At 37.4% G+C, this 17,497-nt stretch overlaps 1 protein-coding gene across 1 annotated transcript; it reads left to right on the top strand.

The window, feature by feature from the left end:
• Positions 1-2,055: 2,055 nt before the first annotated feature.
• On the top strand, positions 2,056-11,748 carry IBSP (integrin binding sialoprotein; the record flags this gene model as incomplete). The annotated part of the gene is made up of 6 exons (XM_081242242.1): positions 2,056-2,109; positions 2,199-2,249; positions 2,345-2,422; positions 6,223-6,285; positions 10,480-10,653; positions 11,215-11,748. The coding sequence occupies 6 exons, from the start codon at positions 2,056-2,058 to the stop codon at positions 11,746-11,748; spliced, it is 954 nt and encodes a 317-aa protein (XP_081098368.1).
• Between the last annotated feature and the right edge of the window lie 5,749 nt (positions 11,749-17,497).

Consider the following 17,497-nt stretch of genomic DNA (forward strand, 5'->3'; position numbering starts at 1 on the left):
AATTTTTTAAGTTGTTGTCTGGGTTAGTAGTGGGCACTATAGAGGTCTTTGTTTTTGATGAATCACCAAGTAAATAAAATGAGACTTATGTAGGCAGCCAATTGCTACCTACATGAACCACTTGGTTCTTTTTATATTATTCCTGTTGTGTTTTCATCTAGTTGTTTTTATGGTTTGTAATGAGAAAATTTGATACTCTGAACTCTTTCTACGGTTCTACATATTTTAGTTTTAAGCTCTTTAAGATATTGGAATTACTCCAACTCTTTTCATAAAGCTGCAGAGCAGTAATCTTCCTGTTTGTTGATGGGCTACATCATGGGTGGCCAAGGTCAAAGTATTGTTCAGAGCACCTCAGTAGCAATGAGAACTTCTTAGACAGATGGGTCTCCTTTAGGGGAAACCACTTTATCCCCGCGTGGCCATCAAGAACTTTTGCTAAAGAAGACAGGACAGTGAGCAAGTTTGCAGGCATCAAAATCAAAGACCCACTCTGCCACAAAGAGAGGTGACAGAGGACCCCAGACAGCTTCTCCAGGACTCTAGCCTTACTCTGTGTAATGTTTATTTTAGCATCAGATACTCAATAAGGATGCAATAAATCGTGGCTAGTGACGATAAAATGCAGAATCTACCTTCAGAGTATAGTATATGACATGCATTTCATACATTTTAAATATTACTTTTCCCAGTGTGTTTATGGGGAAATTCCCATTACCATTACATATTGCTTCTAAAATGTTGCCCAAACTGTCGCTCTGGGGGAGAAAGCACTCTCAGTTAAATGTGTTTGTCAGTGCAAGTGCTGGGTGTTTGTGGCTTTCAGCTAAGTTTGTTCAACTTCTATTAAAATAGGATTTTATCAAAAGAATAAAATTAAGATACGATTTCACAATCGCTTTCCTTTTACCGATGAGGAATCTATGTGGAACTGAGATCTTGGCCTGGCTGCAAACCCCAGGACTGTTCACAATGTATTCCTATTCTGAGAGTTGCATCTTCAATTCTTCCATAAAATTGACGTCTCCATCACGACAGTCACCCTGACCTTGGAGAGCCCCACGTCCATTCCATGACAACCTCCCACATCAGTGATGGAAAGCTTAAATGGAGCTGGAGGACAATGTAACTTGAGAAAATGACTCCCTGATATCCCACGATGAACTCTGATAACTCTTCTCATAGAATCATCCTTAAACATGGATGTTGGGTGCTACATGTTATGAGAATAATACTTCACATGTCATGGATCTTTTCACACACATAAAAAATATCAAGTATTCTAAGATATCCATGGGAAAATGCCTCCTAGTCTTCATTTTACAAACAAACTTTTTATTATTTTTTTTATTTTTATTTTTTTTTTGCGGTACGCGGGCCTCTCACTGCTGTGGCCTCTCCCGTTGCAGAGCACAGGCTCCGGACGCGCAGGCTCCGCGGCCATGGCTCACGGGCCTAGCTGCTCCATGGCATGTGGGATCTTCCCGGACCGGGGCACGAACCCGTGTCCCCTGCATCGGCAGGCAGACTCTCAACCACTGCACCACCAGGGAAGCCCACAAACAAACTTTTACTTCAAAAGCTATAGAGAAGCTGGAAACAGCCTGTAGGATAATTGACATAAAAGCAACCATCTGAATGTATTCAGTTTTTGCTTAGTTTTTAATTATAAACAAAACAAACAGGTCATCTAACTGCACTAACTAATGTTCCTGTGTCAAGGGCATCAGGAGGCTTCCATGCCCCGACATGAAGTACACTGAACATGCAAGCCCGTGGCAGTGATGAAATGGTCTTCCACTGACAAACCAGAGCAGATAGGTTAAAACCAAATATGGAACTCATGGTTATTCAAATAGATGGATAAAGTCAGTCTTCTACCACCTAAACAGAAGGAACAATTTTAGAACAAAAGCAGAAATTTGGTCCTACTTAGTCAAAACTCTAATTGGACAAAAATGAAAACAATTAAATACATCACCTAGTATGAGCAAAAAAGGGTACATTCTTAGTTTTACTCATTAACTTTACCACTTCATTAATTCCAGAAGCAAAATGAAGACGGCTCTAATTTTGCTCAGCATTTTGGGAATGGCCTGTGCTCTCTCAGTAAGTTCTTTATTAAAAACCTATAGTTTTTCCATTTTTGTCTTTTTATGTTGAGAGAATATGTAATAATTAAATGCTCTTTTAAACAGATGAAAAATTTGCATCGAAGAGCCAAATTAGACGATTCTGAAGAAAATGGGGTAATTCACCTTAGCATACTTCCTTGGCTTGACTACACTTCCTCTAGATTGACTGCACGTGAAACATGAATGTATCATTTACTGTGTCCATGCAGGTCTTTAAGTACAGGACCCGATATTATCTTTACAAGCATGCCTACTTTTATCCTCCTCTAAAACGATTTCCAGTTCAGGTAAGTGTAAAAATTAATTTTCCTTCTCATCCATTACAATTGAAAGGGAATCAAATTTAACTGTAAAACACCTAAATTCAACTCTCCCTGAAATTCAGCCAGAAAGACCACTTACTACAAACAGTTTGTTTTTAATATAATAAAATAAAATTTATTCCTAAGGTTTTCTTGTAAAGCAGAGCCACACACATAGAGAGTAAACTCATTTGGGCCCAGTCTAGAAGGACATAATGAAAGCACACACTGCAGAACATTGAGTTCAGGTGTTTTGTCTAATTCACTGACAAAAGTGGACAACTGTATCAGTTGTTGACATTTAAGTCAGTGATAAGGCCACTAATTGCCATGTTATACAGTCATATAGCTGTTTTATATCCAATAATTTAGACTCTTTTAATTTAGGGGAAAAAATTGACTTCATAAACACCAAAGAGCATTAAAAAAAATTCCTGATAATCACTGGTTTGCTGGAGAGTTTCTTAACCTTTGACCTGTGTAGTTCACTAGAACAATACATCATATTGGAGCGTAACTCTAATGGAAAGTGTAGCTCAAGAATGCAGAGGAAAGAGAGAAATCCATGAAGCAAACTAAAAAACTTGTTAGAAAAATAAAACATCTTTAAAATTTGTAAACAAACTAACAAAAAAATAACTAAACACTAAAAATAAGAATTTCTGTTTTTACTGAGTTACCTGTGAAGAGGGTTCTGAAAACTAGAGGGTGTGGTGCTGATTTTAAATAGACAACAAACCAGAATTGTGCTATTTTTATTACTATACAGTCTGGGCTCAGGGCACCAATTATGCACCATCTGACCCCCGTCTCCTGAGACACTAAAAGTAGTAAGAACGCTGAAAACGATGCCTTAGCACAGTGGCTTGGCATAGTATCCTGCCATATGTTGGACTAACCCACTTCCAACTCATACAATGGTAGGAAATGATCATCTTAAAGTATTTCTAGCACCATAATAATTATGGGGAATGTGTATGGCCACAGAAATATGAGCACAAATGATACAAGGGTTGTGGGTTTTCAGAATTGCCTTCCATTCTTTGGTTTGCCCATAAATAAACATTGCTCACTTGAAACTTTGCTGTCTTTCTTAAACGAAATGGAAATGATAATACATTTACGTTTCGGACTACCTCTTCAACTTTTCTAAAATAGCATATACTTGGAGGTATTCCCACCTAAAAATTTTTATAGATATCTACGTGTGGCCCAATTCAAATGTCTGTAGTGAAAAGACAGTAGGAGAGGTAATATTTTTCCTTACTGATAGACCCAAAGTTCACAGATTTTTAAGCAGATCTTTAATATATAAAATTTCTACAGATTATATGCAGATAGATTTATCTCAACTGACGTAGAATTTGTAAATAAGACAGTTGTTTCAAAATATAATCCAATAAAATATATCTCCCGATCCAACAGTCTGATCTAGTATTGATGATCTATCATCCCACTTTACAAAGTTTGATTTCCAAGATTTTTCTCCTTACATGTCTACTTATATGTTTCCATAGCTCCTTATTATTTATTTCCTTAAGTCTGTTAAGGATTTAGTGCCCAGATTATCACCTCCAAATGCATTAAGCTGCACTGGCTTTGAAGTTCATGTTTTATTCAAACTGATCTGTGTTTTTATATAATCTTTTCTAAAATACCAACTTGTGTGAAATAGCTTATGTTGATTGCAAGGCTGTCAGTCTATTGTAGCTTATCTGCTTGGCTACAGAAATGTAAGTATAAATAAGCTTAACACCCTAAGCATTTTTAACTGAGCAAATTGTTTTTTTTTATGATTAAAATGATATTTGGTTAGTGTGTGAACTCTTAGACAGCAGGGACTTTATCTTAAATTTCTTTTATCAGACTCATCTCAGTTATCACAGTACTTGACATAGGGAACTGCCCATATTTCCAACTTCCTCTCTTGCAACGACCTTCATTCTCAGTACAATGCCTGGAATATATATTTTGGAACTGAATAAATGCAGTAGGGATAGAAGTTGGAAGGAGTATATGAAAGACTTCCAGAAGAATCAATAGGACTTATGGACAAGTTGGTAATAAGGTGTAAATGAAAGAAAGGAAAATAAGAAATGCTAAGTCTTCAAGACATTTCATGCAGTTTTAAAACTGTCCTCACTGCAGATACTAATTGAAGAGTGAAATGGTTGGAGTAAGATGAAAGCTAGAGGTAAGGAAAGCTTGTAAAATGACTAAAACATTCCCATTGAGACAAACTATGCTGCACAAATATGCTGTCCTCTATATATATAATTTAACTAACAAATAGAAATAGTTCCAATAGAATCTAATGCTTTATTCACCTCTGGGCTAGGGAAGGCACAGCCATTAAGGTCATAGCAGTGGAAGAGCAGGTCTAATTATTCTTTTTTCCACCCAAGATTATTCTTGGCTCAAGGAGACAAGCATTCCTTTCCTTGGGTGGATGGCTTGGCCATCTGAAGAATGAGCCCAACAGGGAGAGCCCTGAGCAGGGTTGGGACATGAATATTCCCTCATGTTGATCTCTAACCCTAAGGTTCTTCTGCAGCTATGTTTTCTAAGACCGACAGTACTTAACTGAGTCACCAGAATCAAAGATAAATTTGCAGAGCAGAAAATGACAGAATCTTAAGTTAGGTATCTACTTGTATGCTTAGTGTCATTAAGGAGTGGTTGCAGAAGAAAGAAGGAAAGTTCAATTTGGATTAACATTGGGAGAAAGAGGAAAAGTCTCCTCCACTGTCTTAAAGGCTCAGATAACAGATGTTTAGATATACCTTTCCTTTTAAAAAGTAGCAAAGCTCATTAACTTATAATTTTATTTTTATATGCAGACTCCTTGGTTTAATTTATTCTCATTCAATATTGAGCTTTTTAGGGCTTCCCTGGTGGCGCAGTGGTTGCGAGTCCGCCTGCCGATGCAGGGGACGTGGGTTCGTGCCCCGGTCTGGGAAGGTCCCACATGCCGCGGAGCGGCTGGGCCCGTGAGCCATGGCCGCTGAGCCTGCGCATCCGGAGCCTGTGCTCCGTAACGGGAGAGGCCACAGCAGTGAGAAGCCCGCGTACCGCAAAAAAAAAAAAAAAAAAAAAAAATATTGAGCTTTTTAGAGGAATGTTACTCATAAATTTCCTAAATGAGTAAATGAATTTTTCTCTTATATAACTTTACACACACACACACACACACACACACACACACACTTCATTTTAGGCATTAGCTTTAATTAGATTAAAAGGTACTAAAAATTATATGCAAATTTAATTTCGAGTCAAATTCTAAGTTAAATTCACCAAGAGAGCTCATTATTTATGAAAATCACCCAGTAATAACTTATATTTTGTAATAAGCCTAGTTATCATTCCATTCATATTTTATAAAAAAAATAAAACAATGAGATCGATGTTTTAGCTCAAGACTTGCCTTGAACTGGTTGGAGAATCCACAACCGTGTGGGCTTCAGATTCTTTCTCTGTAAAATAAAAAAATTGGACCAGATAATTCTCATTCTCTCAGAGCTAAGCCATTCTGCCATTCATTGCTCTCATTTTTACATACAAAATATTTCAACACACTATCAATGCTTTCGAGGTTAAAAATGGAGTATTTCAATGCATATCTCGATCACTGTAAAATGCCCCTTTCTCTCTAACCTTGTTTTGCATATGTCCAATCTCCTCATATCTTTCTCACAGTAGCATGAGAACTGTTCTAAGTAAATAAATATGTATGTACATATATGTTCATATGTCTATGAATTCATGTATACATTTTTTTTTAGAGCAGTAGTGACTTGTCTGAAGAAAATGGAAATGGTGATAGCTCAGAGGAGGAGGAAGAAGAGGTAAGGAATTTCTGCAGGATTTTTCATAGCAAACCAGGCAGCACAAAAAACAAATAGAAAACTAGTCTCCTGTAGTCTACACTCAGCAAATAGACATTGCCAGGTTACCAACTGCCCACAGCCTTCTATTTTGGACAAGGAGAATATTATTTAAATTAGGATTAAATAAAATGACCTGCTTAAAACACTATTACAGTTTGGGGATAAAGTTACGTGTAAATTGTATATGAGTACAAAAGTTCTCCATTTTAAGTGGAAGAAATGTAAATTCTGAGAGAAGGAAAGAAAGTATTATTTACATTTAGGTGGATAGAACATGATGGTAAAACACAAATATACAATAATTCTAAACTTAGTGCAATACTTGTTTTAATGACTAAACTTTAAAAATTCAGTTTAATCAGTGGGTAGTATAAGAAAGCGAATCTCATATCCTCTACAGTGTTATTGTGATTCATCTGCCTTTCTTGACTCACAAAGTAGGGCTGTTCTTTCTGATTGGAATTTTATATGTCTTTTTGCCTACTAATAAAATTCCTGTTTTCATAGAAATGCAAATGCTCAAGATGTATAAATACCTTCCTATATAGTACTATAAATTAGTATAGTTCATGGCTAAAATTCATCTATATAACTTGGAAATTGTGCTAACATGTTTATAACTGACATTCTTGCCCATAGAAACATAGTAATTAGGTACATTTTCCTGGATAGTCAATTATAGCTATCCACTGGTTTGGGAACCTTCTAAATTCAGGTATTCTTAGATGCTATTTATGAAGGGACAATGACAGTCCAAAATGGATCAAAACGTCTGCTCAAAATGGATAAATGTCTGCTCTCTTGAAAACAAAATGGTGTGGGAACTTTAAAGGTGACGCATAATTAGTCTGATTTTTTTTAACCATAAAAGTAACTTTTTTAGTACCACAATTTATCCTAATAACTTTTAAAGGGGTAACTTACAAGAATGTCAAGCCAGTACCAGGAAAAATGCCACCTACTAAATCCCACAAAATTTTGCCTGGAGTTCCACATAGCAATCTTACACAAGAACTAAACTAGGGTAATCCATTTAACTACAGCTGCTTGCTGTACAGAGATTGTAAAATTGCCTTACCAGCTAGATTTCCCAGTTAGACTGCATATCTTTTGACAATGGTTCTTCATTTGTTGCGATGGTGGTTGGGATGGAGAAACATTAAGGTTCCTTTAGAACTCTGATGAAATCTCACGTACTCCATATTTTACCAACAATCTCTGAACACTCCTGGTCCTCCCAGAACTTATCTGCAAACTCCCCATGACCCAGGAGACTAGAGACCATAGGTAACAATCCTTGCTTTGAGGATGAACAGTGCTGTACCCTCTTTTGCATCTCTTCACACTGCCCAGCCCAGTGTCTTACACATATATAGTGCCCAGTCAATACTTGGTGGTTTGGTTTTGAAACTTCAGAGGAATAAATGCTCCAAAGACCATTCATTCAAAGTGATAGTGGAAAACTGGATGAATAAACCTGGGAGTCTTCCATCCTGCAGAGAGTTTAGAACCTCTTTTTTCCCCATCTCTTCCCTAAAATTTCACTGGCAATTCAGATTAAATACAGAATCTCCAGGAATTGTATTCCCATGAGAAGGTGCTTAGGCATACTTTCTATTTGGTGATCATACATTTTTTCCCCTCTCCTAAATTATTCAGTCTCACATTTATAAAATTTTTATTGAAATATAATGTACATAACACAATTATCATAAGTTTATAGATGACTGAAATTTCAGAAATTGAACACTTAAGGGTAACTAGCACCCAGAGAAGAAAGCAGCACATATTTTGTACTCCATTCCATCCGTTAACCAACCACCACCAAAGGCAACTGCTATGTTGACTCCTAACAGGTAGACTGTTTTTGGCTCTTTTTGTGTTCCATACATATATATATATGTATATATATATACACACACACACACACACACACACACATACATATGTATGGAATCATGCAGCATATACTCTTTTGCATGTGACCTCTTCCACTCTCAGCTTCAGAGATTGGTTCACGTTTCTATAGTTGAAAATTGTTCATTCTCATTGTCAGTATTTCATTATGTGAATGTACCACAATATGTTATCCTTCTGTTGAAGGGCAGTTGGGGAGTTTTCAGGTTTGGGCTACAACAAAAGAGTGCTGCTGTGAACATTCTAGTATTCCTTCTGGTGAACGTATGCTTTCATTTCTGGAGGCCACTTTACCTAGACATGAAGTATCTACGTCGAAAGGTCTACATATGTTCTTCCCGAGGAGATGCCACCAACAGCTAACCAAAGACGACGTACTAATGTAAACTCCCACTATCCATATATGAGCATTCCAGTAGCTTTACATGCTCACCAACACGTGTTTCTTTCAGTCATTTAAGCTATTCTGGTGGGTTCATAATACTTTTTTTAAGCACAAATGATTGCTAATTTTTCTATTCAAGAAGATATTTGAGGTCTCGTACCCATAAAAAGACTGACCTACTTTCCTTTTTAACTCATTGTAGCAGAACAACCTTAAATAAAGTACTAGGAAAAGAAAGGGTGTTGTTAGGAGAAAATGGAGAATCCTTCGGGTTGGGAGTTTGGGTCTGTATTCATGACCCTGCTGCTAAGGAACTGCCATGTCTTTGACCTCATGTGAGTCATTTATCCCACTGGACCTCAGGTTCTTCACCTGTGAAACAATGGTGCAGGACCCAGACTGTATCTTCTCCTACTCTAAAGATCTTTCCTCCTTCTTCCCTGAAAGATTTAGTCTGTTGGACTAAAGCATATAACATGAAAAAATAAATAGTATGGTGTTAGTGTGATATTTGACACAGTTAGCTTGGAGACTGTTTTGGGGTGTACTCTAGTAGTCCCAAGAGTTCATTAAAACAGTGGAATTTACAAATCTGATGAAAGAAACATCATTTGTTTTAGTAATAAGGCAGGCTAAATCTGGCTTTTGTTTGTTTGTTTTGAAGTCTTAAAATATAGGATGCCTAGTTAAAGCTATCCTAACATCACAATCTCTTCAAAAACACATTGAAATAAATTCAGTTTTCCAGTACTTATTTAAAGTAAATAAATTCTGTGTATGAATTCCTGACTTTCAATATTAGCTATGAATTACTTTGAGAGATTAACTCAATCAACAAAAAATTGCCTAACAACATGGAGTAAAGGCAAAATAGTAAAATGTTAAAGATGATAATAACATTCATTGAAGAGTAGTAATTTTTAAAAAAACATCTTCCTGCAATAACATAATATATCGCTAAGGATTTCTTGGGAGTGTTTGATTTCCTCTTTGCACAGAAAAATTGTGTGTCAAATGCCTGACATCTTTTGAATACTGCACACAGCTCAAAACTGGCTTATATATTGGCAGATGGATTTTGAATTTAATATGTCTCTTTTTCTTTAAATACTCCTGAAAGTAAATGAAATACATTCACTTCTTTTTGATAGTAAATACGACATGCAATCAACTTGTTTGAAGAGAGGGGCTTCTATAAAAAATTCTTTTCTGAAAAAATATCCTAGGTATAATGTGGACAATTCACATAAATCCTCCTTGTCATAAAAAACATCATGGTGCACAGAAAGGGCCCAGGTTTTTTTTTTTTAATTAGAAAGATACAGTTTCATCACTTACTATGAGACTTTAAACAAGTTATTTAACTTTTCTGAGCTCACTTTCTTTTTCTAAAGGGTGTGAGTTACAACCCTACCTTAAAAGACTGCTCTAAGGAATTAAAAAATAGGTACAAAGTTCTCAGCTTATTTGTCAGCAAATACAATAATTAATGAACTATCATATCGTAGTAGCTATTAACAAGACTTCAAGAGCCTAAGCCATGTATTGTATGATACCATATAGTCAGATATGCTGAAATTATTACACAATTATTTTTGAATTGATTACACAGAATACATAAATATCTAAAACACACTATAGTGAGGTAAATAGTATGAGAAAACTTTGAATTGAGTTCTGAGAAGTGAGAAGTGCAAACGGCATAAGAGGAAGCAGAATTGTCAACACTGGGTGACAAGCTGGCTGAGGGATACGGAGGACGTTTTTTCCAGTAATGGTTCACGACTTCAACAAATCTTGAGTTATCTTCTAGCTTTAATAAATTTTCTTGCTCTGGACACTTACCCCAGGAGACTTCAAACGAAGAAGAAAACAATGAAGAGAATGAAGATTATGATGGAAATGAAGATGAAGAGTCGGAGGCTGAGAACACCACCCTCTCCATTACCACACTTGGTTATGGAGAGGAGACCACACCTGGAACAGGGTATATAGGTCTAGCTGCCATCCAGCTTCCCACGAAGGTAACAATTCCTCAAAGGTGTTCAATCTGCTCTCATTGCTTTACTGAAGTCTGAGGTTATCCTGACACTCTACACACAGTATTTTATATTATCTTCATTAACTCAATGAAAAAGTAAGAGCAGGTACAATGTCCCTGTTTACAAATAAGGCAAGGTTTTTCCCATGGAAGTTCTCTTCCCATATTCTTATACTGACTTTCAATATTATCACAGAAGACTAAGGACAAGCATCTTAGCAATGGATAAAAGGTCCTGAGAGATGCCATAGCATTTCTGGGAAGAGGATTCCAAGACAGAGAAAGTGAGTAGCAAAGCTATAGAAAGCATCTCCCACAGAGACTTATTTTATCAGGTACCTTTTTCTCCCTCAAAACCCAATGACAAAGGTACTAATTCTGAATTTATAAAAACCCACCAATTCTTTTGTAACTTAAATTGGCTTCAATTAAGAATTACATGTAGAACAAGGCTGTCAGTACAGCCTATGTTGGATGAAATAATGGCCTTAAGTTTTATGTTTTTCACACCTAAATTTGGATTCCTTCAAACTTTTCCTTATAGGCTGAGGATATAGGAAAGAAGGCTACACAAGAGGAGGAAAGTAATGAAGAAGAAGAGGAAGAAAATGAAAATGAAGCAGAAGTGGATGATAATGAGCAAGGCATAAATGACACTAGCGCCAACAGCACAGAGATAGACAATGGCCATGGCAGCAGTGGTGGGGACAATGGAGAGGAAGAAGGCGAAGAAGGTGTCACTGAAGCCTATGCAGAAGGAACCACAGTGGCTGGAGGGCAGGACAATGGTGGCTCTAAGGCAACTACCTCTGCAAATGATGGATTTGAACCTACAACTCCACCCCAGGAGATCTACGGGACTACCCCATCACCATTTGGGGAAACTATCACCCCTGGATATGAGGGAGAGTATGAACAAACAGGCACCAATGAGTATGACAATGGATATGAAATCTACGAAAATGAAAATGGAGAAACTCGTGGGGACAATTACCGAGCCTATGAGGATGAGTACAGCTACTATAAAGGGCAGAGCTACAACGGCTATGATGGTCAAGATTACTATTACCACCAGTGAAGGCCCAGACTGGGATGAATTCATCTGTTCCGGCACTTTGTGTGGTTATTGTTTTCAAAGTTCAACTCAGGAAGGTGCAATATAACAAATGTGCATATTATAATGTGGAATGGTGCTGCCATTCCAAAGCAGTTAACTAATGCATGAGATTGTGTGTGACTGAATATTTTGAGGTTGTAGTTCTATAAATAGTGTTTTTAACGTGTTTGCACTAATGGCTAAAACATACCCTTTGTTCGAGCAGTGCTTCTTAGAAGAGATTCACTGACATTAGTAACACTGTATACAATAAATGTGTAGTCTTCTAACCACACTACCTATCCATCACTGTATATTAGGTTTAATTATCATCCTCATGTATTTTGATGTGACCTGTATGTATATTCTATCTATGGGTTTTATCACAAATAAAAATGCAATCCTTCAAATGTGTTATAATTAAGAAGAAAAATGAGAGATTCAGAATGAAAAAAAGTGAGACCAGTGGGATGACGATTCAGCTAAAGTATGAAAGCTTATTTCCTCTATGGCTTAAAACTCAGAAGGACGATAGACATTTTTTCATGGATAAATCAACATAACTAAGATTTTGACATGCTTGTGGGCAGGCTCAGCCATATATATCAGGGAAATAAACAGCTTTTATTAGAGTTGCCAGATTTGACACATAAAAATGTAGGATGCCTAAATTTGAATTTCAGATAAACAATGAGTAACTTTTTAGTATAAGTATGCTCTATGCAATTTGTGAAATATTTGGGACATATTTATACTAAATAAATGATTCATTATCTGAAATTCAAGTTTAATTGACTGTCCTGTGTTACATCTGGCAACCCTACTCTTATTGATTTGGCTCTAGGTGGCATGGCAGTGGCATGGGGTAGAAAACTCTTACACATACGCACAAACATCAACGCATCATCTCCTAGCTCTTTATTTTGAAAAATGCCAAGCGTTCAGAAAAGTTGGAAGACTAGTACATGAGCACCTAAATTCACCAATGGTTAACATTTTGCCATATTTATCTCTTTCTATTTCTGTGTGCCTCTCTTCATATATATATATACATTTCTTTGCCAAACCATTAAAGAGTGATTGCAGACAACATGGCATCACAATGTTCACACCTAAATACTTCAGCATTTAGTATTAGAAGAAGGAATTCTCCGACATGGCTGCCATACCATTCTTATTCTCATTCTCAAGAAATTCAACCTAGATATGATAATATTTTCTAATACACAGTCCATATTCAAATTTCCCCAATTATTCCAATAATGTAATTTATTGCTAACTCATTTACTCCTCACAAAACTCTGTCAGGTAGGTTTTATTGTTATTGCCCATGTTATTGACAAAGGGGCTGAGACACAAAGAGGTGGAGCAGCTTGCACCAGGTCACAACGTCAAAGCAGCAGCCTAGCTTTAGGATCTGTTCTCTTGACCATTAGTGTATATTCATTAGGAATGCTATATTCATTAGTGCATATTCATCAGGAATGGATGTTGAGCCATGAGTGGGCAGGAAATCTCTAATGATAAGGCATTGCTGAAAAACCGAGACGTCCTCTATCACAATTTTCTTAGAACCAACTATGTTTTTTTATGACTTGAGCCCTAAAGAATATTTTCAAAGCAAGGATCCTCTGATACTTTTCAGGTATTTTGGTATACCTTTCTATATAGGTAGATTGGTATTGTGCAAAATGCATGAGCCCTGGAGTTAGGTGGGCTTGAATGATGGTGTTATTGAGAGTAAATGAATTTCCTCCCCTAGTCTTTGTCCCCTCACCTCCTACATGTGGAGTATACTCAGTGGGTTGCTGTTTAGAGTCTGACCCATTACAAGCTACTCAGATCATCACCTCTGTCCTCTCCAGTCCCTTCCTTTCTCCATCTTAACATTTAGGTGCATCTGATTGTAATAGAATTACCTGGTCATAAAGATTGTCTTTTGTGAACTCACAGATCATTTTTTTTCTTGTCCTAATGCCTCTCTGTAAGCAAAAGCTTTTGATGAGATGGAAGCCTTGGGAACAGTGTGATAAATACTATCTATTCGGCAATATAGGTAATCTTTACTCTTTATTTGTGACATTGTCACAAACTATCACAATATACCATAGAATCATCAAATCTTAGATTTGGCCAGCCACAGGGCACTTTGCTAAGACTCGGGTTGGACTGCTGTCAGTTTTTGCCCACATGGTCTATATGGAGACCATGCAAGGTTGTCAGAGAGCTGCTCCCCCATGTGTCTCTTCCAGATACCAAGGTTTGGGAGACTTATGAGTGTCCTAGACCCTTTAAAGAACATTGACCACACGGAGAGTTCAGATGGGCTTAGCACGAGAGAGGGCTACTTATGTAAAATGATTCATGGTGACATGTAGGCCCTCACCAAGCAATGGGATGCTGATTGGCCTCCCAGCTCAGGCCACACCCCAGGGGTGGATGGTCTTTGGGTATTAGCGTGGCCACAGGGTAGCTGCTTCTGAGGGATGACTCTGCCCCTCTCCCTGTGGTCCCCCTAGGCCCTATCCCCTCACTTCAAGTCCCTCTTACCTCCTCCAACATGATGCCTCAATCAATATCCTCCCCAGCTGGCAACCAGGGTGAGCCATGTTTAATCCGCAGGGAGTGCTGAATATCCCCCTTCCCCTTTTCAATTTATTATTGTTACATAAATTCTATACCCTGCCTCTTTCATGGCTGACCCTGTTGATTTCCTATCACGCTTTTCTCTCTTAACAAGATTTTCATCTTGCAAAACTAAAGCTTTGGTTTTCGAAATAACTGCTTCTGCTGAGAGTTTCAAGAGCCTATTCAGAACTGAAAAACAAAACATTGACTTTCTTTCCATTTGGATTCCTCTTATTAAAAAAAATCCCAATCCGGGACTTCCCTGGTGGTCCAGTGGTTAAGTGGATTTACACCACTGGCTTTCCTGGGTCTCCAGCTTTCAGATGGTGTATCATGGGACCTATCATCTTCTGTAATCATGTGAGCCAATTCCTCATAATAAATCTCTTCCTACATGTATAACCTATGGGTTCTGTCTCTCTGGAGAGAAACAGACTAATATAAGTACACCAAACATTTTAAGAGTAATTTTCAATGAATTCTCAATACCTGCATTGCTATCGGGACTGACTCAGGCACACTGTATTCTCCAAAGACAGCTTCGACACTATCTCCCCTTCCACAAGTCTTCGGCAATGTGACATTGCCACTTCTCCCCAAGGTGTGGAACATATACCTACTCCTTTGAATCTGACTGCTTTGACCAATATCATGACAATGACTCTAACATTTCCAGGCTTAGCTTACTTCTGCTCTCTGCTCTTGAGACCCTAGAGGGTCTCAGGAGTGGGGAAGCCTCCTGAGAAAGAACAGAATGTAATTTGCATGGGAACCTCTATTATTAGACCAACAAATCCAGTTAATGAGCTTTTAACCCATTGAGTATTTTAATCCTGAGCTACCATATAAGAAGTCCAGTTGGTTCTGCTGGAGAGAGAGGTCATATGAAGAAGCACCAAAGCACTGTCTTGGACATGCAGCCCAATCAAGTCTTCAGAGAAGTCCTGCACCCATCCCATCTGAGTGTCCCAAATGAGAGATCTGAGGGTGGCACAGCTGAGCCAAGTCACCCCACAGGCACTTGAGAGAAAATAATCAATGGGTGTTTTAAACCACTAAGTTTAGCGGTAGTTTGTTATATGGCAATAGATAACTGAAACAAGAACAGACAAGCATAGAAAAAAATCTGAGAATCTGTGAGAATTAAGACAGTCATGAGAGAAGAGCTAAAATAAAATGATAACACAATACATATCAACACGAAGTTTAAAAACTGAGAAGACAAGATATGCCAAAATTAGGTAAGAAAATAGTATGTGTCCAATACAATGACACATATTGTATTGTGTCTGGTATATGTCATCATGTTCTGTCTCTTAAGAGGATACTTGGTCCTGCAAAACAAAATGGCAAGAACTATTTGGGAATGAGAGATATTTCCCTCCTGAGGTCACACAACGAAGCCTTACAGCTACTTCCAGCAATGTCACCATGTCCTGAAGGAAAAGCCTGGTATCATTATAATTACATTTTAACTACACCCTCTTAATTACACTTTGAGGTGTAGTAAGACATCTTTCTAATATAAAAATAAAAGCAAATTATATTGACATGTCTTCCCTTTGCCAGTAATAGCTGAATGGGTAAACAAATAGCCTAGAGAAATGAATACAGCTAGCTTCATGCTACTCCGTGACCCTTTGTGGTTCCGTATCTGGCTGAAATGTTTATGTACTTCTGTTGAAATTCCCAAACACTAAGAGAAAAAAATAATAAAAACTAAAAAAAAAACATAATTTGGAGGTAGATGAGAAAGTTGGTTGTAAGTGACGTTTTAAAAAGTGACCTTTTTTAAACTCAGGATGAATATTGATCCTCATGAATGAACGTATTTAAAACAGAAACATTTCCTTCTGCTAAAAACAGGGCAAGTCCCAGCACACCCATTTCATACTCTCTTCTGGAGATGAATGGGGAATAAATGCTTCTATGAAATGCCTAAAGCCTTGACAAATCTTTAAGGGTCCATATGGTAAAGAGGAGATGCTCAACGAGGGCCCTTCTTTTCCATTCACAACACTGTGGAGATCCCCCCCACTGATTCAGAAGGGAAAACTCAGTATTTGTTGCATACATAAATTAGAAAATAGAGCATGATTTCAGTTAGTCAGAACCTATGGAAATATGCATCGTATATATTTATCTCTAACTGCCTATGATGATACAGAGAAATGTGTCACCTAATAATGTTAAGAATAAGTTGGGGACCAAGATCCCAGAAAATAAAAAGAGTTCTTATGATCCTAAGTTTTTAAAAATGTATATCAAAACAATTGGACCTAGATCACAAGTATAGAGAAGATGGATGGGAGGTTCCAGAAATAGATGGAAAAACAAAACAAGACAAAACAAAAACACAAAGCCTTACTCCTGGATGAGGGTCCAGTAGCTGGAACAGATAGTGTAGGTTCCTAGTTAGCTCATATTTTATATGATTGTTCTCAATAAAGGGAAGGGTAAGAAATGAAAAAGCCAGCACAAGATGAAACAAGTTTCGTGGACTATTTTCATCTGAAAATCTCTCTGAGGAGCAACTCCTTGTGTCAGCCTGGCCCAGGAGATTCAGGCTAGGTGCATCATTGGTGGAGATGTCTGTTCTTGAACCATGAACCGAGAACCAGAAGAAAGTTCATGTCCATTTCCTGTTCTTCTCTAGTCCTTCTTAATTTTGTTTTATTTTGTTGTCTTTTCCAATTAAATAGAAATAGTGTGAGGCTAGATTACCGTCTTTTACAGAACCCTGGTCTTTATCTTTGATTCCTAAGAAATGTTATAGCAAAACTGTTTATTATACAAAAACATTTAGGAAAGTTATGTTGAGTGTTTGAAGTTCAAGCTCAACCCAGGGGGCAAGCTTTAAGAGGGTAGAAGTAACATCTCTACTTCACAGAACCTTAGCAAATGATTATTCTCTCTTTTTCTCCCCATGGTTTCTTCTCGGCAAACTTTTAGACAGAAAGTTTGATAGGCTTATTTTTTTTTTCTTTTTTCTCTTCTTGCTTTAGTCAATTGTAGGTTCTAAATTTAAAGCCCAAGTTGCAGTTTTAGTTTTTGAGCTTTGAATTCATTTTAGCTTTGGAAGCATATATATATTTAGCTACTG

This window comes from Mesoplodon bidens (assembly GCF_964165515.1).
Source record: "Mesoplodon bidens genome assembly, chromosome: 1".
NCBI classification, from domain to species: domain Eukaryota; kingdom Metazoa; phylum Chordata; class Mammalia; order Artiodactyla; family Ziphiidae; genus Mesoplodon; species Mesoplodon bidens.